The sequence below is a fragment of the Phragmites australis genome, chromosome 17 (genome assembly GCF_958298935.1).
Source record: "Phragmites australis chromosome 17, lpPhrAust1.1, whole genome shotgun sequence".
NCBI classification, from domain to species: domain Eukaryota; kingdom Viridiplantae; phylum Streptophyta; class Magnoliopsida; order Poales; family Poaceae; genus Phragmites; species Phragmites australis.
The window spans coordinates 21,235,331-21,258,773 of NC_084937.1; the positions used below are offsets into that span (position 1 = coordinate 21,235,331).

Below are 23,443 nucleotides of genomic sequence, written 5' to 3' on the forward strand. Positions count from 1 at the left end.
GGACACTGTAGGCCGTTTGCATCATTTAAGGCCGATCGTCGGGGTAGTTGGCTTTAGCACTTACCTTACTCACCACATGCCGATCTAATGGTAAGGCGAGCCAAATACCTTCATAGTTGTAGCTTTGTGGGGCCTGAACATCGATGGTGTGAGCAGACGGGCTTGTAAGTGGTACTAGTTTGCTCCGGGAGTAGTTCTTGTACCGTCACGTCGAGCGATGCATACCGCACACGGTTGGGGCTGGATGGGAAAGGTTGACACGGTACCCTCTTGTGTGCATTTTAGCGGGTGGCACAAGCCGTATGGTCCTCGAGTCGTGTGGGTCCTGGAGTATCCCCCTGTAGGGTGTATAAACAGTTCGAACTGCCGCGCTCTCGGTCATGAGCATTCTATTGTTTCATTTGCACCCAGTCGTAGAGTTCTTGTGGTTGGTTTGGTTATGATGGTTCGAATATGTGGTTTGTGGTTCGGATATATGTGAGGTGGTCGAGATGGCACTTGTTATACATTGATACTATTATGGTTACAGTTTCATATGATCAAATGGTAGTTGCAGGGTAATTTCATATATATTGGTTAAGTTAGTTACTCACACATATGTCTAGGTTGCTTACCGCTTTAATTAACTTAACCGCATGTTGGTTAAGTTAGTTAGTCACACCTAAGGGCATGTGGCTTCACTCTCTTTTGTTGTCTAGTTTATTCTTTCCGCTGCGTAGATCTTTGGATAGTTAGGAGTTGAGAGGGTTTTGTCTCCTCGTAGCTCGCTTTTGTTATAAATTGTTGGAATCAGTTGCATGCTTAATTTTTGTAAATAAATATTTATTATTTGCTCTTTATTAAGCTATGTTGTGATGTGCTATATTGGAGGCATGTGTTCCGATCCTTGGGCACAAAATACATGCCAGGACTACCAGAACAGGATTCTGGTTAATAGTCGAGATTGGATTATGAATAATGATCCTCCTTATGGTTAATTAGAATATTTTTGGACAGTTCCTCACACCTATGCAAACACGTCCTATTCGGCCAAAAACACGAAAAGAATATGAACAGATCTACAAATCTAACTTGATTCGATTTCGGACTGAACACCAGATGGTCCGATAAAAACAAAAATGTTAACATCAGACCATCCAATGATTTCAATTGGCTGGAACCCTATATTCTTTCCTAATCTGCACCGGATGTTTCGACGTGTGAATTGTACTCACCAGAGTCTCTCGCTGGACTATATTTCCTAGAGAGCAAACTCTCTGCAAGAAATTGATTAACCTCGTCGGATGGTCCGGCACTACCACGGATAACACACCGGACTAGTTTTTCTAGAGAGCAAACTTCTTTGCACAAAATCATCTTTACATTTACCGGATAATCCGATGTATTCTCTGGAACATGCGCCGAACTGATTTTTTTTCCAGAGAGCAATTCTCTCTGAGAAATCGTCCATACGCTCACCGGATAATCCGGCGTTCACTACATACCTCACCGGACTAATTCTTGCAGAGAGCATGTTTTCAGCAAGGATTAAGCTATGAGCACCGGATAGTCCAGCGTCTGTCAGACTAATTTGTCCAGATAATATGTTTTCGGCACAAACTTGAGCTACGTTGACCGGATAGTCCGACATTCCCTTCATGCCTCACTGGACTATTTTCCAAAGAGCATTTTTTTGGCAATAATAGACTTAACTCACCGGATAGTCCGGCGACTTCAAATTCTCCACACCAGACTATCTGACATTCACACAAAACTTGGGTCATTCCATTTTTTTCTATCAACACATGCCCCCTATTTTTTGGTAAAGTTTGCGTACCGAAAACACTCTTATGCACTATAATCATGAATATCTCATTATCTACCTTAGACTATGACTTAAGGCGATACAAACAATATATCGGCTATGTACATATGTTTTTAGGGCGATGATGACTACATCGGCCATGCACATCTATATTTCTTAGGATGATAGATTATATCGGCCATATACACTTACCTCCTCAAGCATTTTCCCTCGAATAATATTTCTTTATGTACTTCCCATTGAGAGCTCTATGAAACATGTCTCATTGTAAATATTGCAACATATATGAATTTCCGAGTATGATTCCTGCAATCTTAAAAGGACCTTCCCAACTAGGAGATCACTTCCCAAATTTATTATCTTTGGACCCAATAGGTAAAATCATCTTTCAAACCAAATCTCCTACTTGAAACAATTTTGCCTTCACTTTCTTATTGTAGGCTTTATCTACTCTCAATTTATCCTTCTCAATTTCTCTCAAAGCTCTAAGCCTTTCATCATTGAGATAATCTATCCTATCTACCATAACATTATAATAATCCACGGCCGACAAGTCATTTTGTCGTGCCACTCTCAACGCTCCAAGATTTACCTCAACAGGCAAAAGAACTCTTGTCTGTACACTAACTCAAAAGGAGTAACTTTGGTATCACTATGCTTAGATATGCGATGAGCCCACAATGCTTCACTCAAAACCTTATGCCATCTTTTTGGATGTTCTTCTATCTTCTTTTTTATGATCTTAATCAAAGTTTTATTACTTGACTCGGCCAGTCTATTGGCCTGAGAATAATATGGAGAGGAATTGAGAAGCTTAATTCTAATTGATTCGGCAAACTCACGTACTTGATGAGAAATAAAAGAAGATCCTTGATCAATAGTTAAAGCTTATAGGATACCGAATCTATAAATGATATACTCCAAAATAAACTTGATTACCTCCTTATGTGTCATGTTCTTCAATGGAACAACATTGGTCCACTTTGTAAACTAATCCGTAGCAACCAAAACAAAGCGACGACCTTTGGAAGATGAAGGATGAATTTGGATGATGAAGTTCAAAGCCCATCCTCGAAATGGCTATGGTTCGATGATATGATTCAATATAGCAGTAGGAGCTAATTGTATAAAACCAAACTTTTGACATGCTTAACATCATTTGTAATATATAGAGCAATCATCAAACATAGTCAGCTAATAAAAACTAGCTCTCCTTAGCAACCATATCATTTTGTGAGCCGACTGATGCGTACTACAAATACCTTCATGTACTTCACCCATAACAATTTTACTTTGCTCCGAACCCAAACACTTTAAAAACAACCCATCTATGGTTTGGCGATATAATTCACCATCTAACATCACATATTTTAAAGCTTGTCGCCTAATCTTTTTATCTACCGATGAACTAGAATTTTCTAAATACTCAATCATCGGCTTTCTCCAATCACTAAGTGTAGGAAAATCTGATTTTTGGGGCAAAACCGAACTTCCTTCTTGCTGTTCGGCCAAATGAATACTAGCACAAGCCAACAATGGTCTTTCTAACACAAAGAACATCCCTCTACTTACTCTATAACTGGATGTTTGCTGCGCTAAATTATTTACCCTCATATTCTCTTCTCTAGATATGTGAGTGATGGTGAAATCATCTAAATTTACTATGATATCAAAATATTTATCCAAATAGCTATTTAGTGACCCATCAAAGTATTGAAAAATCTTAGAAATCTGTTGTACCACTAATAATGAATCACCAAATGCTTCTATATGTTTAACACCCATGAAATCTAAAATTTGCATACCTAACAAAAGAGCTTCAAACTCGGCTTGATTGTTCATAAAAAAGTATTCTAAACGAACCGATGTTTCAAAAATAGCACCTCTAGGTGAAATTAAAATAATACCGACACCTTAACCTTCTCTACAAGCCGAGCCATCAAAATATAGTTTCTATAGACATACACTAATAACACTAACTAATGCATCATTATCAATGAAATGATCAACAATAAAATTAGCAATAATTTGGCCTTTCATATATCTTAATGGTTCATAAACCAAATCATATTCAATTAAAGCATACGCCCACTATCTGATTCTACCACTAAAAATCGGTTTTTGCAACATGTATTTAATATCGTCGTTTTGGCACGTAACCACACAAGTACTAAAAAGCAAATAATGTCTCAACTTGGTGCATGTATAATACAAAGACAAACATAATTTTTCAATAAACACGTACCTCATTTTCGCATCCAAAAGACGCCGGCTTAAATAAGTGATAACATATTCTTTCCCTTCACTTTCTCGTGTAAGAACAACACCCATCACCGTCTCTTGTGCCGCAACATATAGCCGAAATGGAATCCTAGCTTTGGGCGTCCTCAACACTGGGGTAATGACAAATATTTTTTGATCTCATTAAAGGTTTTTTACTATTGTGCCCCCAAGTAAAATCGGTTTTTTACTTTAATCGAAGTATACGAGTAAAGACACTAATCTTGCCGGACAAGTTAGATATGAACCGCCTCAAGTAATTGACTTTTTCTAGCAATTTTTGGATATCCCTTTTTGATTTTGGCACCCCCAATTTTTCTATAGCTGGTATCTTATTGGGATCTATTTCTATGCCTCTCTCATATATTATGAAACCCAAAAACTTGTCTGTTGATACACCAAAAGCACACTTAAGTGGGTTCATCTTTAAACCATACCGACACATCCTTTTAAAATCTAAACGCAAATCGGCTAAATGACTACTATAGCATCCGATTTGACAACAATATCATCAATGTATATCTCTAAGATAACACCAAGTAAATCATGAAATATGAAATTCATAGCTCTTTGATAAGTAGCACCGATATTCTTTAAACCAAACGTCACAACAACCCATTCAAATAAACCAACAAAGCCCAGCCAAGGAAAAGTTGTTTTAGACCTATCTTATTCGACCATAAAAATTTCATTATAACCCACATTACCATCCAAAAAACTAATGACTTATGGCCCAAAGCATCATTAATCAACATATTGGCGATAGGCATAGAATATTCATCTTGAGGAGTAGCTTTATTTAAGTCTCTAAAATCAATGCATACTCTCAACTTATCAGTGTTTTTCCTCTCAACCAAGACAATATTGGATATCCATTCAGCATACATACAAGGATGAATAAACCCGGCAGCGAGCAACTAGCTTAATTCTTTTTTGATCCGCCCATGCATGTGTAACACCCTAAATTCTCAATTTTCTCAATAGTTTAAAATTTTGTTAGAATTAAATAGGAGTTTTAGATTTTGTTTAATTTTAGAAGAAAATTAATTTCTAAATTTAATTTTCCATTGGTTATATTCATGTTTGATGCATTCATGCTGCAGTAGTTGTAATAGGATTTTATGTGTGGAAATGTTGGCAAAAGTTCGCTAGAATGCGTTCGTTTAAAAATGGTTTGCGACAATGGTTCAAAAATCAAAAGAAAAGAAATTTCATAATTCCTAAGCCTAATCGGGTCATTTTTCCTCTCTCAACTCGGCCTAAACCCCTCTCTCTCCCTCTCATTTTCCCTCTCGGACCGTCTTCCCCTCCCTCCCCGCCTAGGCCGAAGCCGACCTTCTCCTATGCGTTTTGGGCTAGGCCCATTTGGTCAAGCTGGCCTCTTTTCGCTCTTGAGTTGACCGCCTTCCTTTGCCTCACTGGCCCATGCCAAGCAGAGCTGCCGCGCTGAGCAGCAGCCGTGCTGAGCCGCCCAGCCGTCGGGTCGCCTTCTTCCTCCTCCCCTGGCTCATTCCCCTTCATCGGCCTCCGCGATTCCCGCGCCTCCCTGCACGTTTTCTCCTCCTAGAAACGGCTGGATCCGAGGCATTAATCACCCTTTCACCCTCCTGACTAATCCCTCTCATAAATCTCCCGCTTCATTGCTCGAATCAAAGCGGAAACCACCAACCATTATGGCCATTGCCGCTGCCGCTTCACCTCCGAGCCTCGGCTGCTCTACTCGATCTCGCGCCTATTTAAGCCTCCGTACACCTTCACGGCATTGTTTCGCACGTTTCCACCCTCTCATGTCTCGTGTCCAAGCTCGTAGCACCATCGCCGCTTGTGTCTTCTCCGTCTCCGGTGAGGTTGTGCTGCCGCCGCCATTCTTCATTTTCGTGTCATCTCAGGCCAATTTAACCCACTCTTCGGCACCACAAGCGTGTTGAAAGAAACAACCCTTGCATATGATGGGTATGTTCTATTGTTGTACCCTGAATTTTAGGATCGTTTAGAATACAGGATAAATTTTGGTTTCTATAAGATCCTCTCAGAACCACTGCAAAACTTTTACACCGACAAGACGATAGAAGTATTTGTGATCAACACTTCGATAGACAATCATGTGGTTAGTGAGACATGAAGAAGAATACAAGAAATGTTGAGTGGAATCAGAAAATACAATAGTGTGTCACCGTATTTTTCCTTTTTAGCAAATGGCCAGAGTTCAATTTTCACCAACTATATGCTGACTGAACAGTTTTTTCCCCAGCTTTTCGTTATTCGAGTCCGACAACCTGCTGTATATATGGATTAATTCTGGCCCAATCGGAATAGAAGTTCCGTTGGAAACCCCATGTAGAGCAATCAGTGCATATTTCTAGCGACACTGAAAAATCAAAGCAACAAATTATCGTCTTTGTTAGAGGCTTGGAGCAGAATCAAGTAGGTCAACCCTTCACATCAGTCTTACTAAGGCGGCTCACATGTGTCCAGTATTGTGGAGTCTGCACGCTATCATATCATTTAATTTATTTATTTTGCGACTAGCATTGTCATATCATATGACCGCACATGGACGGGATTTTGTATCCCTTTTGAGGCAAACTATCATTTGAATAGATAGTTGGCCCACATATTCCAGCTTTTTAACTTCTCACGTTCATCAACATCTTCCCACGAAGAAAAACAGGCAAGCAAAATTTCAAGCCCCTACGCATAAATAAGGAACAATGTAAGAAGCCAAAATCCCAATTCTCAACTAAGTTAACATGGTATACCTGGTGTATTTCAAATGCTGCCACAGGTAGAATAAGTAAACACAATAAAGTTTTTTTAATATGTGCACACATTCAGTTAATTTAATTTCGGTGCTGAAATGTCACTTCTGCTAGAGCTGTTTCAACAGGTGCAAACATGGACCATCTCATCCTCCTTAAGAATATAAGACCTTCATAGGATTCGGAAATGGCATCTGCAAGAACAAGAAACCAACTTGCAGTTAACATGTCATCCACAAAGAAACAAGAATCAGTTAGCTCATTAACAAGTAAATTATAAACCTGCCAGCTAGAGATTGTATATTCGATTCCAGGTGGTGTGCCATTGGCATCAAACGAAGAAAATAAGTACAACAAAACTAACAAAGAGCAGACATATGAAAGGCCCGCACCAAATTATTCATGTGTGTTTTACAAACCATGCACATGAACAGTATTTGTTGGACGCAATGCTCGAAAGAGGAAATCAGTTAACTACTTAACTTGGCATGGACTTTTACCAGAGTAGTACATATCTTTGCTACTCAAATCTTAAAGCCTTACTGTAGATATTGTTTGGTGTAAAGACAAAATATTTCGAACTTGTGTAATACCCGTGCATTGTTCACCATGTTTTGAGTCCACTCCAAAAGATTATTTCCTAATTGCATGTTATAAATTTGAAACCATAACATGAGACTTGGAGACACATATTGAGGTGCTGGCCCACTAAGCTAAAATTTTGTTCAAACTGTGGCAATAGATTGATAGCAGCACTTCTCTGCAGTTTGCTACATCTGTTCCCATTTCTGGTTATTTTGATTCCCTCCATAAGCCTCTAAGGATGTAACCGAACAAGTTTTGCAACAAAATTACGTTTTCAATCGATATTGAAAGAAAACCATAGCACCACCCTTGTACGGTGCACCACAGGTGGCCATGTCACATCTGAGACATTGACGTGTCACAATCAACTGTGACATTAAAGAGCTGAGATACTATATTTTCATTAATATAAACTTATTAAATCAAAAGGCAGCAGACTTGCAGCTTTCGCAATTGTAAAAGCCAAACAAGTTATGTGAAAAGATTACATTCAATGATACTGAAAGAAAACCATAACCATAACCATAACACCACCCTTGTATGGTGCAACACAGGTGGCCATGTCGCACATGAGACATTGACGTGTAACATTTATCTCATATCAACTTGGTGACATTAAAGAGCTAAGCTACTATATTTTTCATCAATATAAACTTGTTAAATTAAAAGGGAGAAGACTTGCAGCTTTCGCAATTGTATTTCTGAAACATGTGGACATGAGTAACTGGAGAACCTGTGGTGGCCATAGAAGCAAGCCAATAAAACACAGCTAAAAGATTAACGTTCATAAATTTCTTGGAAAGGGATGTTCAGCTACAAAACTTTTTATTGACTAGAAGGGTAATAGGAAGATTGATACCAAGGTTTAATAAAAACATACCCCAGAAGTCCTCTTCCATGCCATTTTCTTGGTGTAACTGTTATATCCATTGCTGATCCCTGACGAATGATGACTAAAGATACTTGACTGTCCTCATTGGAAAGAGCTTCAGAGACGAGCCTTTCTTGTAATCTGTCACCAGCTTCAACATTTCCAAACTTTACTATCTCATCTCCAAGTTGCAAACCATCTGCAGCTGCAGGAGAACCATCTGCGATTTCATCAATCATGGCAAAAGGAAGTCTGGTCACCGGATCCTCTTCCATAGGTTCACTTTGAGATAACCCATTGTGCGATGAAGCTGTTGTACCTGCAAGAAATAAAATATCATAATGTAAAGATCAGCAATTCTGGTCTCATTGTTATTCCAAATATTATAATTTAAGACTATAGTTATCACTTGATTATTATATATTTTTGTCCTTAAAAGTCATTCTCAAATTGCTAATTCTTTTTTTTTATCAAGGGCCACCCCTAGGCGCACAGCGAGGTGAGCCATACACACATCCTAGCCTACATTGGCTCTAGATTTTAGTAGCAATGTAGCACATACACATACCTTTTGCTGCCAATAATCTGACCTCAATTCTCTTCCATTCTCTTCTCTTCTGACTAATAAAGCAAAGCAGAGCAGTGGCGCAGTGCACAACAAACTAGCATAGCAAAGCCAAAGGCACAAGACCAGAGCAGCACAGAGCACAACACTATAGCAGAGCAGAGCAGGGAGAGGGAAGACCGGAGGATTACCTCCTCTCTTGTTCAGCCACCATCAAACAGAGCAGAGCAGGGAGGGGATCCAACGCCGAGAAGAGATGGGATCCCGCTGCCAAGCAGAGAAGAGAATGGATCCCGCCGCAGAGCACATCAGAGCAGGGATTGCGCTGCCGAGCACATCAGAGCAGGGATCGCACTGCCGAGCATATCAGAGAAGGGATCCCACCACCGCCGAGCTGTTTTTTTCCTCCCTCTCTATTTCTGAAGGCACCCTAAGATCCCACTGCTCCACCGTCGCTGTCAGTTTCAGGTTCAGCCGCCCGCCGCCTCTTTCCCTTCCTCTCTGTTGATATGTTTCTATTTCCCTCCCTCTTTCCATGTGGCACACCCCTCTTTTCCCACGCTCACCTACTAGCTCGGCTTCATTGAATGGTGTCCGCCCCAAGCCGTTGGGCGCCAAAGCGACGCCTTATCACGCTTAGGCTATGCCACAATGCTCAAGGCGGATGCCATTTACTCAGATGGCAAGGCGACGCCGATGCCTAGAGCCTGAGCTCGCCTGGACGACTAGGCGACGCCTTAAAAAGCATGACTATTAAACATGTAGAAATTATAAAGATTATAGGTTTTAATCTAGCTATAGTAATGTTTGCTGAAAAAACAATATCATAATCGAGTAGAGGTACGAAACTCCCTCCAATCATGAAACTTCCTGTTTTTGACTTTTCATTATCTCCAAGACACAACTTTGACGATATTTGCAAAGTTATAAATTCATATTATTATGGAAGTATGTTTTATTATTTTATATAAAAAAGTCATATCTGCTCACATTATTTTCATGTTTCCAATCTCAATATTTAAAAAGATAAAATGGCCAAAGATCTAACAGTTTGGCTGCACACTTCCAATAATGACAATTTCATTTCATAAGATAGCGCCTGAAGACTTACCAGACCTACTCACACTTCCAATAATGACAATTTCATTTCATAAGATAGTGCCTGAAGACTTACCAGACCTACTTGAGGTTGATTGCTCATTCCTTGACAACTTTGCTGAGTGTAAAACCTCCAGATTCTTATCAATTTTGTTAGTAATATCCGTGTGATCATTTCGCAATTCTGCAATAAACATTTAACAGTGTAAATGCCAAATACAGTATAATGAGCAAAACTGTATTGAAGCATATACATAAGACACAAACTATCATCATAAAACTGAAGGCTCCAATCCACATTTTTTAATTTAGTCCAAGCAAAAACCTTACTCAGTTCAGGCTCCGGCGCTCCACACACTTACAGAAAACCTAAGTTCACACCATTTGTGAAACAAACTCTAACTGCATTCTCTTCGCCTACCACAGCTCCTGCATTCTCTATCTTATCTTTTGTAAAATGGCTTTCTTTTCCTCTGCATTGTATACCCATCAGTCCAGCACTCCCTACCCTTTAGCTCAAAATACCTTAGTCCCCCTGTGTTCCCTACATTTTCTCCAGATCACAAGTAACTTTGTAGGCCAAGAAACCAAAATTCTCTCAAGTAAAAAGAAAGGGGATGGCGCATAAGCAAGGATCTTTCCCATATTGAAAATAAAACATGTGGGTAGGGATGCAAGTGCGTAAACAAACAGACAAGCAATAGGTGAATTGGGTTTCAGGTCGACCCACCTTGCATCCCTACATGTGGGAGTTTGAGCACTATCTGTTCACTACTGATGCCAAACCTAGAAAAGAGGCATCCCAATATACAGTTCCCTAATCACTTGGCAGCTCTAACTAAAGGAAGAAAATCCTAACATTTTCAAGCTACAAAATTTATGAAACTTCAGCTTTGGACAACGACAAGAGCATCACACTGTGTACTCATACCAGAGCTTGCATCATAAGACCACATGCAGACTAGTGCCTTACTAACCAGAAACCACTCTTGCCGCAACTCAATACGCAATATAAACACAACACCACCACTCAGCGTTCAAAAAGGCGTAGAGAACGCTTCATTGCGCCGAGCGAACGGGCGCCGCAACGCTTTAGGGCATAAGCTGCACCCTAGGCGTCGCGAGTGCTTACGCGGAGAAAAGCGGGCGAGAAGGCAGGCGGAGGCGGAGGAAAGCGTAGAAAAGCAAAGCGAGCGCACTAGCGGCTTGGCGGGAAGATGGATCCGCGAAGCGCGCGAGTGAGCAGCTTGGCGGGATTTATTTCACGCTTCACCGCGGGGAGGGGGGGGGATAAAAGGTCGAGCTGAAGCCGAACCTGAGGGGCTAGGTTTAGAGAGCGAGCGGATTGCCGTGTCGTGCCGCCGAAACCCTTGTCGTGCCATCGGACCTAAGGGTTGAGGTCAACCTCGTCGTCCTCCTCCTCGTCATCTTGTTGCGTGCCTGTGACCCCGAGCTCCTCCATCCCCTTAATCTCGCCGTCGCCGCCTGACCCCTGCGCCCCTCCTCTCCGCTCCCAGCGACGCGTCCAGCAAGGTGAGCCCTCATCCTCTTCTCAGCTCCTCCCTCCTCCTTTCTCCGCTCCTCCATTCTCTACTCCTCCCTCCTTGCTTCTCTACTTCTCCCTTCTCCCTCCTCCCTTCTCTGCTTCTCCCTCCTCTCCCTTCTCCCTTCTCTGAGGTGCTCTGATCTAGATGTTTGTGTATGGATGTGGATTTGGCGATTTGCTGATGTGCTCTGATCCAGATGTGCTTGTAGGTTGTACCTTGTAGTTCGTAGATCGTGGCGCATGTGTGCTTGTTCCTCTGGATTGCCACTTGTATTTGATTATGTGTGCCTCTGAATTGCAGCTTGCTTGGTGTACAATACTATAATACGATAATACCTTGCTCTGCCTCTGGATTGTAGCAATATATACTATAGTGCCCTGCATAATATATTGCTACTTGTATAGCTTAATAGTTGAATAGAATATTGCCTAATTGTGTGTAATATATTGCTATTGTACTTGTGATCTGGTCCATCTGGACATACTATATTCCTCTAATTAAGTGATTATTGATTAGTGATTATGATATTGTATGTTGATTGGTTGCATGCTTGCTATGCACTTGTAGGATGTCAACACCTGAATCGAATGTGACAGCAGTAGTGGAGGAAGAGTGTGTCCTCAAGAGGAAGTCAGACAATGTAGGATGGGAGTATGGGGTTCTAGTTCATCCTACAGCAACAATGATGAATGCAACCTTTTGGAAAGATGTGAAGATGTGCTTGAATGTTTTTGAGCCTCTGGTAAAAGTTCTTCGTTTGGTTGATGGGGATGTGAAGCCATCTATGGGTTTCCTGTTTGGAGAATTAATCAAGGCAAAGAGAGAGATCAAGCAGTCATATGGCAATGTGGAGTCCCGTTACAAGGATATCATGGCTATGGTTGGCAAGAAGATGAAAGGGTGACTTGATTCTCCACTGCACTTGACTGCATAGTTGCTGAATCCACACTATAGTTATGCTAATAGTTCAATCTTCGATGAAGGCACAATAACAAAAGGGTTTATCATTGTGTTGAGACCTTTTATCATGGTGATGAAGACAAGCAAGATCAAGCTGTAAACACTGAGCTGAGGAAATTTTCAGAATAGAGAAGGTTCCTTTGCAAAAAAGCTTGCGAGAACTAGTCAAAACTTTGATTATAACTCGAGTAACTTAATTCTCTACCTCAGCCCCTTAAATATTGCTTCCAACATCTTGGTGGAAACTAATTCTCTATTCCTTTCAGCATCTTGGTGGAAACTCTATGGAACCGACATGCTAGTTTTACAAAGGATGGCTATGAGACTCCTCTCATTGACTTCAAGCTCTTCTAGTTGTGAAAGAAATTGGAGCATTTTTTAATTGGTTAGTCATTTAGTCCCTATTCTCAAGTCTGAATATTCACTCTTGTTGCGCCTTTGATATTCTTTCAGTTTTTGTTTATTTTGTAGTAATATTATTTACTGATGGTTTGATGGGTGATATGAACATTTTTCTTATGTTGTTATCTGAGCAAATGTTACAATTCTAGAGATAAATTGTGGCTCTCTCACAAATCTTCTTATGATTGCTTTTGTTTGGCGTATCATTGTCAGTGTTTGACAAGTAATATCACATATACAGCCGAAAATGCTACAGCGTTCCGTTCTGTTGCTCTTATGTTTTCAAAGTTGCAGCCATTTGTTTGCTTATCTTGCTTAGAGTATCCTTGTGCAGAAAAATATTGCACTGGAGCACAAAGTATTGTGCTTTTTCTTAAGGCTACTTATTCAATAATGAATAATCAATTACTCAATCTTAGGTTCTGATGTTTAATTTGTAGATGCATACCAAGAGAAGAAATAGACTAACTACAGAACGCCTCAACTCTCTTGTCTTTATACAATTCAATTCCAACTAATGACCAAGGAACAAAAGATCAAGTCAAAGGAAATCAGTGATGTCCTCCTATCTACTGAAACTTCTGAAGCTCAAGGTTTTATGTATGAGGGTGAAGATGATTGTGCAATCGTTGTCTATAGGGATGAAGACGAGGAAGAAATGGCCGGTGCGGGGATACGATGGTCTGTTATTGGAGAAGCAATGGGAGCAAATGAACAGCTTGAGCTACGTAGAAGTGCAAGACTAAGAGGGCTTTTTGAAGAAGAGGAATTCGAGTCCGAAGAAGAGGAGTTTGATGAAGGTAATGAGGATGACATGAATGAAGATTGAGGAGGCTGGAATGATGGCAATGCATCTTTTGTTATGTCTATGGCAATGGGACTTTTATGTGTGTCATCATGTGATGTTTTATCTTTTATGTGTGCTATGTGTGGGACTGTGTTCATTTTGTGACTTGTGAGAGAAGTCTAAACTAAGAAAGGACATTATTTATGAACTTGTTATTAATGTTCTTATGATCAAAAGTTGTTACTTGTTAGTGACTATTACAGCGTGTCTATAACTTTTTGTGTGTTGTTTGTGACTTACAAGGTGCTAAGAGTTACGGTCTTGGATGGTTGGACCTGTTATGGGCGTATATCTATGAGATCATTCAGATGAGTTTCTAATTCCTTACTATTATTATTCACTTATTTAGTTTATCAATCAGTTAATGAGTACTTATTTGATATTTCTCATCTCTGTTAGGAACAAGAAGTCAAGAACTGCTCAGTTGGACAGTGACAACTCTAGAAATAAGATCAAATGAGGTATGCTGCTGTCTATTATTCATAATTAGTCAATTACAGATACAAATTTACAATTTTGGAACTGCTATTCTTCATTTAAATTGCTTCTCCTTAAGTAATTTTACAATCGGCTATTTATTCATGCACAAACTGGTTGCTCTATCCAACTTTTCCCATTGGATGCACCATCTTTGCATCTGTCCTGGGATTTAGCCTTCTTGACCTTGAACTCCTGCCTGCTACAGTACAAACCGCCTAGGCGGCACCTAGGGAATGCCTAGGCAAGCCTAAGCTCTAGGCGAAGGGTCACCATCGGCTTAACGCCTAGCGTCTTTTGTAACCTTGCCACCACTAGACAAAAGCTATCCTAGCATTCCCCTTCCTGGCCCCCCAAAAAGTGCCCGAATCCTAGTCATAATCCCGAGTTGAAAAGATCGAAGAATATCAAACAATCCCCGATGTACAGTAAAATGAGAAACTAATCAGCTGGTTAAACGAAGCACGTTACCAGTGAACATATAATTAGCTAAATGGTAAGAAATTACAATAGCTGCGAAAATCGAGCATAAGCGTACCAGAGAGCCTCCGGCGCTGGGCGAGGACGTTCGGGATGTCGATGTCGGACCTGGGGAAACCCTAAGGCAGCCGAACCAGCACAACAGTGATTAGCAGATAATAAACGGCGAAACGAAATAATGACGAAACGGGGGGAAGAAGGTTTCGGGCTTAGGCTAGGGTTTTGGGTGACGGTACCTCGGCGTCGACGAGGCCGCCGGTGATGCCCGGCCCGCCGGGCGCGGTGAGGCGGGCGATGATGGCGTCCATCTCCGCCTCCAGCGCCTCCCGCCGGTCTATCAGTCCCATCGTCTCCGCCTTCAAGTTCGGCGCCACCATGTCTCTCTCTCTCTCTCTCTCTCTCTCGTCTGCAGCGGCGCAAGGAAGGGGACGGGGTTTGCGAGTCGTGCTCCACCCTGCCTCTGAACTCGTGTCCAAAGTCCAAGGCGGTTCGGTCGAACGGTTGTGCACTGTTCGATCTGAGATCAACGACGGAGATCGGACGGTGCCCGATCTCTTCTAGAACCCTCCCGTCTCTTCTAGAACCGTGACGGCAGAGGCGGCTCGAGCTCCAGAATTCCGCGCCGCGCCGGCTCTTCTAGAACCCTCCCGTCTCGCGTGCGGCGTCGCTGAGTCTTGCTTCTTCCCCCTTCGACTTGGAGATTGTTGTGAAGTCAGACCCGAATCGCGGATCTGAGTTTGCGCCCGCGCCCCCTGAGCTCTTCCGCTCCAAGCTACCAACTCGCCACCTCCACACGTTAAGCTTGTTGAGCTACTACGCCAGGCGGGACTCCTATTCGGTAACCCTAATCCCTTCCGCAGTTCTTTGCGAGTTGCAAGCAGCTCTGTTGTGATGCTTGTTCTTAATGTGGCGTGTTTTCCCGTTGCTAGTGAGTGGTTTGAATACTGGTAGAGAGTAGTATGATTTCGATTTCGTCTCCAGATTGTGCTATGAGATTACTTCTTGCTGTAGTGAAATCAGTTTAAGCCTGAAGGATGCTGATCGCCGGTGAACCCATATAAAAGCTGAATTGCAGCATCTAGATGCTATGAGAGATTGCAAATCAAACGTCTAGGCTAGATTGCGCTTAGGAAGTTGCAACAGGCCCCTTGCCAACCAAACACGTCTGCGGATTCCGAGTGCACGATTAACCAAACTGTAGGAAGCAAAATTCTCAACTTCTCGACCCCGTTTCTCATCTTTTTAAGCAGCCAAATCAGAGGGACGTTCTTTATGCGAAGCACATACTGTATTGCGCCCCATCAGATCCTAGCTCCCTTCCAATTCCATGAAGAGGCACAACCCGACTAGCAATACAAGAAGTACAACAGCATACTGTCCACGTTAAGCATTGCAAGATACATGCCAAGGTATCAGGGTCTTAAGATAGCATACCTCTTTTACAAAAAAGATTGTCGAATCATGGAAACAAATATAGATTTGTAGACCAGGGTGGAGACCCTTCTGAACTAATTGTAACTGGATACAGATATATTGTTATTTTCTTTTATTTTCCTGGTTACAAAATCTATCATTGTTTGCCTTAGTTGTTGTCACTTGTATGTTTCAGTACTTTTGACCAAAACTCTACTAGCTCATCACATCGACAGCTTGAGTTGTGTCGCTAACGCTGTTGAGGTACATAGCCAATTTAGGTTTGTTTTCCCAATGGTCCTTTTTGGTGACCATTTGTGTGCTTCTGAAATTTTGTTATTGCTTAAAGGAGCTATGTTACTATTACGTGGGTGCTGCTTTATGAATACTGTGTGCTCTGAGAGTAATCATACAAAATTTATCTAGAAATTTCAATGATCTGAAACATGTGCGATATGAATTTTCTATTCATCAAAACTCTCTTGTTGTAGAGAATCCAACTGTTGATTGTCCTGTTCTATTTGGAAAGTGTTCCATTGCTGTTTCAATTCATCTCAGAGATGGGGAACACTCCATCTGGGAAATCGGAGGCTTCAAGTTCATCAGAGAAACCTGCACCACCTGCTCCTGCAACCGAGACAAAACTGAAAAAGAAGATCTGCTGTGCTTGCCCAGATACAAAGAAGTTGAGAGACGATTGCATCGTGCAGAACGGCGAGGACGCCTGTGGAAAGTTGATTGAAGCCCACCTACAATGCCTGAGAGCTGAAGGGTTCAACGTCTGACGCCTTGCCCCATCATGGCGACTCCACACTCACTTCTGTGATAGTCTGATTTTGATCATGAACTACGTGATGAATAAAAATATCAGGTAGAGTGATAGGGAGAACTCACTGTTCCATTTTTCAGATTTTAAAAACACTCACTAAAATATGCCAGTTTGCAAAAGGGTATATGCCTTCTTAGACCATCTCCAGCAGCTACCTCAAATTTTCATCCTCAAAAATACTATTACAGCATCCTCTATCACTATTACAGCGTCCCTTATTTTTTCATCTCCAGCAGCTACCCATTTCCTATCTTCTACTCCTCTTTTTCTCTCTCTGGATCCGTATGTCAGCCTCTGTAAACAGTGTTGCTACAGTGTTACTACTGTAGCACTGGATACTACCTTTGCTAGAGTTGGTCTACTAGGCATTCAACACCATACATATCTGCAATTTTTAATGATACTCTATGGAACTTTCTATATGGACATTGCTTCTGTTGGTCCAGTGGTTGGAGATCCAGTTGTTACTGGCTGCAATGGTACTGCCTACTGGCTAGAGTTTCCAGTCTCCTGACACCGATGTAGTTTTGTTGCCAGCGCCTGTTACCTCCATGCTCCATTTACCAGCACCACACGGTTTACTGGTGACTGCGCCATACACAATGCAGTGGTGCCTGGTGCTGGTACCTGTGCTCTTATCGTGTGGATGCCGTTGATTCTGCACGCAGAGACTTTCTTTTTGGTTGCGTGGCATGTAAGCACTCACTTTGGCGCGAATCTGCAACCTGCAGCTCTCTTCTTTGTTTTTTCTCTCCTTTTGTTTCTCCCAATAATTTGTGTTACTGGTAGTGGACTGCTGGTTCTTTTATGATGATAGATATGATCATCAGGTCACGCGCTAGTTTTCAAAAATAAACCATGATGCTCTCAAGCGTCAAGGGACCAACGGCTAGTGAGGCATTGGCACGGCGACTCCTGCCATCGATGGCATGTGGGGTTCATTCGCCATGCCACTAACAGCGAAATGGCACACATTATCCATTTTTAAACTTCGAATGTGGCTAACAAGCGAGGCCTAACGTGCTTCTAGTCTCCTACGGCCACACTATCATCATTCACCTCTAGCACCTCCTTGGATAATATCCTATCCATCTTTATCATGTATGTCAGCATTGTTACCGGCGTCAGAGTTTCTGATTGACCCCTTGTCGCATGATTGCCTCCTTCCAACCCCACCCTTCCACGTGCTCCAACCCTGCCATCACCTACCGTGGCCCCAGCCTACTTGTCGCATATCGTACATCCAACCTCGGTCTAGCCTTCTAACAGGATACGAAGGCGGTGTGTGTTTGACTTATACTCTCTTAAAAATGGGATAGAGGAACACACCCTTCCACCCACCCCATACGATCTCATACCTAATTATTCTCATCCTCAATTATTCTCATCCTCCACTTGTTGATACAACCTTATCCTTTTCGAGTAATTAAGCAACAACTAGGAGAGAGCTTGCATCAACAGATCCATCAGGAGTAGCTCCTACATCCCGGGCACACTTGGGCTCCAAGTCCCTCGCCCTTTGGACATGGAAGAGAAAGAAGAAAAGAAAAAAAGAGAGCGAAGAGAAAGAAAAGGATGAAGAGCCTGACTTCTTGCTCTTAATCTCACTATGAGCCCGCTTATTTTCAAAAGTTTAAAATAGGTTTTTGCAGTACTCATGAGGTGAAAAAGAACAGTTGCAAACATCACTATAAAACAATATGGTTTTCTATAAATAATTTGGAGAGATATATTTTCTCACACCCTTGATTCTCAGAAGAAAAGAAAATAAATTATTTTCTCTCTCCCTCTCCCTCTCTCTCTCTCTCTTTCCCCCCTGACCCGATGCCGCCCTGCCCTGCGCCACGTCACGCCACACCGTCTCGTCGCCGCGTGTCACAAGCAGACCTTGTGCCCCGCGCCACCTCCTCACGCCCCGCGCCGCCTCGCGCCCTGCGCAGTCGTCGTCGCCCCTATAAATGTGAACAGTGTTCTCTTATTGCCCTATCAGCACCACACCACCCTCTCCTTCACCTCTGCCGCCTCCCTCTCTTCCTCTTCGAGCGCCGCCACCACCACCGGTGAGCTCCACTGTTTCTCTCTCTCTCTCTCTCTCTCTCTCTCTCTCTCTCTCTCTCTCTCTCTCTCTCTCTCTCTCTTTCCCCCAGAGGAGCATACCTAGGCCTCCTTCGTCATCGCCGACCGTCGCTTTTCATCGCTGTCGATGCCCTCGCCCCCCCCCCCTCTCTGCCGACCAAATCCGCCCCACCGGGCCGAATCCGGCCACCGTCGCCTCGATCCGCTAGCCGGCGGAGCCCACCGCCACCCCGTCTCTCTCTCTCTCTCTCTCTCTCTCTCTCTCTCTCTCTCTCTCTCTCTCTCTCTCTCGTTCTCCCTGTCAAAATATCGAGCTGGCTCCCCTCTCTTTTCTCCCTCTCGCCATCGCGACAGGTGGGCCCCGTCGAGCCAAGCCGAGCTGCTGAGCCGACTCCAAAATTGGAATATCCAGGAATATTCCTCCTTTTTCTTTTTTTTTATTTTCTCTCCCAACAAAACTTCAGAAGCTTGTTTCTCCTCCACCCTAACTCCGTTTTCAACGATTCTTCCACCGATATTCATCTAAATTCGAGATCTACCCAATCATGTCAATTTCAATTTTTTTTAATTTATTTAGTTTTTGTTATAATCATTTGATTAATTGTTTGTGTGTGCGTTTTTGTCGTATGTTGCGATTGTTAGACGAAGGCGTGTTCGAGGAAGATCCAAAGGATCCGGAGTTTGAAGAAGGAGCGAACAAGAACTTCAACGAAGGCAAGTCCTACACTGTTGATCATATTAATCCTTTTCAAATACAACCCGTAGAGTCATTGTTTCAAACGATATGGATATGCATACTTAAGTTAATGACTGTGATTTTAAAGAATATGTTAATATAGTTATGACCTAGCTTGTTTATGCTATGCCTTGATATTATTACCTTTATTCTGTTGAAACCCTAGAAGGTCCCCAACATCAACTATAATGATTGTTTGGATTAATATTTGCTTACTAGCATGCTTAGGATTGCTTTGCTCAAAAGAAAGAAAGAACCAGGATATTACATATGTTAAGCATGCCTTTTCAAAAATGTAAGTGTTGTGTGCTTAGTGTGTGGACGTGTAAGACTTGTGTTCCTGAAAAACTCTAGAGTATTGTTGACGAGGGTGAGTAAGGTACCCCACAAAGGTGGGAACTACCTTGGAGCAAGATTCATCTTTGTGGTGTTCTTGCTGGGAGACACTTGCCTCGGTTGTATAAGGACTGGTTCGCTGTGACATCCTACCTAGTATCCATTCATACAACCACATAGTCTGAATAGGCAGGACTTGACCTAACCCCTCCAACTTAATTCGGTACCCACCCGAATGCCGGTAGTGGTAATAGAGACTAGGAGAAGACTTGGGTGTTACGTAGCCCAAGGTCCGGCTGATGATATTGTTAAGGTTATGTCAGAGCATTGGGATTGCAAAGTGGTCCTTCCCGTGGATCTTCCAAGGTCCCTGGTATCTTAGTACCCCATGGGTAGATATTGTGACTATGTTGTGAGGTTGTTGCCTCTCGTTATGGCAGCTCCATCAGTTGCTAAGGTAAGAGTCTGTGCATATCTTGTGGGTAAAGTGTACAACCTCTGCAGAGTGTTAAACCTATCCGGATAGCCGTGTCCTCGGTCAAGGACATACTATGGTTCGATCACAATGATTAACTTTTCGGCGTGAGTACCTCCTTGATGTGTGAGTGGGCAGTGTGCTCGTGTTTTCGAAAAGAAGGGGTTTGCTATGTGCCTTGAGTATCTTGGATTGTGTGTTCATCGAAAAAAAGTGTGAGAACTGGTGGGATGAAAGTATCTCCCAAAAGCAACCCCTATAAGGTCGACTTATATGTTACCCTCATAAATACTTTTAAGATAGTCTTTGCAAATTAAATCTTGCGTCAAAAACTAGCTTTCTGCAAAACCTAAAGACTCTACAGCCTTATACTTGATTTACCTATATGCATCTAATGTCTTCCCTTCAAGTAGGACTTGTTGAGTATCTTATTTATCTAGATGATCTAGATGTCGACTTTGTTGAAGGAGAAGATAAAGAATAGAGAAGCTGATTTCGTCTACACTTAAGTTGCTTAAAGGGCATATGTCTGTTTTTGCGTTATTTCTGTTGTGTTATGAAAATTTATTTAATTATATCTACGAATACTTATTGTAATAAACTCTATAATATCCTTTAATATCGTCCTTAATCATTATATACCTGTAATATCGGAGTAGCGGAGCGCCGCTACACTCCTATAAATCCGCCCAACCCGAGTAGAAACTCAAGAAAAGAAAAAAGAAGGTTTTTTTTTCTCCTTCCGCTTCGTTCTCACGCATTTCGAGTTCGGCGCTCTCGAGAGTCGAGCCTCTCGACCCATAGCGGAGAGGAGAAGATGCAGATCTTCGTGAAGACCCTGACGGGAAAGACCATCACCCTCGAGGTGGAGAGCAGCGACACCATCGACAACGTCAAGGCCAAAATCCAGGTGCGCACCCCCCCCCCCCCCGACTTCCGCTTCTTGCTCAGGATCCTTGGTAGGCTGTTTCCTGGCTGCTCCCCGATGAGTTGGTGTGTGGAGGCCGTGCGCTAGCTCCGCGCCGGGTTGAGGATTCGATCGATCTATCCGCGCTGCTGGTTCGATGGTTTAAGTTTACCCTAGTTGTTTATCTATGCGCGTTTTTGTTAGGGCTCTGGTTGAGTTCATCCGGCGTTTCTTGGATCGGTCGATCAGATTTAGGTCTAGGTTTATTACGGGGAAATTATCTGGTGAGGTTTGGATTGCTCGTGGGAACGAGAGTGCTCATACATATGGCATAGTCGCTCTCAGGTTTCGTGTTTGACTGCTTAAACAAACAAAGCTGTATAATAATGTTCGGTTCCATATATAATTTTGTTATGATAATTTCAGTTGCCCCTGAAATTTTAAAATTTTGATATACCAAAAAAGGGTAAACCTTAAGCACAGCTAGATTTGCACCCAAACAATAATGCCAGTCGCTCCTTCTGAAATTATTAAGATTCATTTAACCGAGTTTGGTCGGTTTGATATATTTCTCGAAATGACTCAATCCTTTTTTTGCTAAGACCTTCATAAAAATATGCCGCTGATGTGAGTAAAGCTAAAGCAACAGCAAGTTGTGTAGTTAATAGTTTAGTTACTTGTGCTCAAGTCACAGCAATGTTTATGAAATCCGATACGACTGGAGGAAGAATATATTCTCTTGTTTTATTGGGATTTAGATGTTTTGTTATCTTCTAAAAGAATAGATGCCTTTACTAATTTCACGCATAGTTTTGTATTACTTACTAGATAGAGTGGTCATCTTGATATGCTGCCTATGATAGAGTTGAATATTTCCAAAGATAATGGTCAAATGTATAAGCCTCTTTTTTTCCTGGTTCATTTTATGTAGGTATCCTTTAGTTGATTTCCCTAGAAATTTCCTGTCTTTTTGCCTTCATTCAAGTTCAGGTCTCTGTATTGTCTGTATTCTTTTTCCCTAGAAATTTCGTGTCTTTTATCCAATCATTTTCTATTGGAAAAGTTTGTGTCCAGTCATTATCCTTGCACATTGAGATTTAGATCATTGGTTCATATAATTTTTTCCTAGTGCGTCCAGATTCATGCTCCTAATTTTTCATTCGGAAAATAGCCATATCTAATGCAACGTGGTGGCCAATACATCTGGCAATTGGATACTGAAAAGCTGACATATTAATTTGTTCACTGTCACAGGACAAGGAAGGAATTCCTCCGGATCAACAGCGTTTGATATTCGCTGGCAAGCAGCTGGAGGATGGACGCACCCTGGCTGACTACAACATTCAAAAGGAGTCAACTCTTCACTTGGTCCTCAGGCTCAGGGGTGGCACTATGATCAAGGTTAAGACTCTCACTGGCAAAGAGATTGAAATTGACATCGAACCCACTGACACAATCGATAGGATCAAGGAGCGTGTTGAAGAGAAAGAAGGAATTCCTCCCGTGCAGCAAAGGTATGCATACTGTAAAGCATACACATATTGGTTTTGGATGACACAACTGTTACCCCGTGTTCTCAAATGCATCTATATTCTGCTTGAAATCAGTTATCATCGTCGAATATATGTAATGATACTTCATATCAAGTAATATCCCTAGTTGTTTTGGATCATCCAGACTAATTAAGCCAATTTTTTTCTCCTTGCAGGCTCATCTATGCTGGTAAGCAGCTTGCTGATGACAAGACTGCAAAGGACTACAACATCGAAGGCGGCTCTGTCCTCCATCTTGTCCTTGCTCTGAGGGGTGGCTACTAGTAAAGCTAATGAACTAGTCAGATAAATCTGTTATGTTAGCTGCAAAAAGTCGACCTGGTGGTGTGGAACTTGCAAAGAGATAATAACATATTCGCTTTGCCCAGTGGAAGGGACTGTCTTCCTTGTTATAATCTGATGATTTGACGGAATTGCTCCAGATTTATCTCTCAGCTTTTACC

General features: G+C 42.1%; 3 protein-coding genes across 3 annotated transcripts; 2 read left to right on the forward strand and 1 right to left on the reverse strand.

Moving 5' to 3' along the window:
• Positions 1 to 6,802: 6,802 nt before the first annotated feature.
• On the reverse strand, positions 6,803 to 15,326 carry LOC133897167 (uncharacterized). The gene is made up of 5 exons (XM_062337781.1): positions 14,912 to 15,326; positions 14,734 to 14,794; positions 10,039 to 10,146; positions 8,309 to 8,618; positions 6,803 to 7,037 (listed from the first exon to the last, which is right to left on the reverse strand). The coding sequence occupies exons 1-5, from the start codon at positions 15,050 to 15,052 to the stop codon at positions 7,016 to 7,018; spliced, it is 642 nt and encodes a 213-aa protein (XP_062193765.1). The 5' UTR covers positions 15,053 to 15,326; the 3' UTR covers positions 6,803 to 7,015.
• Positions 15,327 to 17,255, forward strand: LOC133897168 (cytochrome c oxidase copper chaperone 2-like). Its single transcript, XM_062337782.1, has 2 exons — positions 15,327 to 15,513; positions 16,580 to 17,255. The coding sequence occupies exon 2, from the start codon at positions 16,649 to 16,651 to the stop codon at positions 16,871 to 16,873; it is 225 nt and encodes a 74-aa protein (XP_062193766.1). The 5' UTR covers positions 15,327 to 15,513; positions 16,580 to 16,648; the 3' UTR covers positions 16,874 to 17,255.
• Positions 17,256 to 21,234: 3,979 nt separating this feature from the next.
• Positions 21,235 to 23,421, forward strand: LOC133897229 (ubiquitin-NEDD8-like protein RUB1). Its single transcript, XM_062337873.1, has 3 exons — positions 21,235 to 21,450; positions 22,702 to 22,961; positions 23,156 to 23,421. Exons 1-3 carry the CDS (start codon positions 21,358 to 21,360, stop codon positions 23,262 to 23,264), a joined length of 462 nt encoding a protein of 153 aa, XP_062193857.1. The 5' UTR covers positions 21,235 to 21,357; the 3' UTR covers positions 23,265 to 23,421.
• Positions 23,422 to 23,443: the final 22 nt, after the last annotated feature.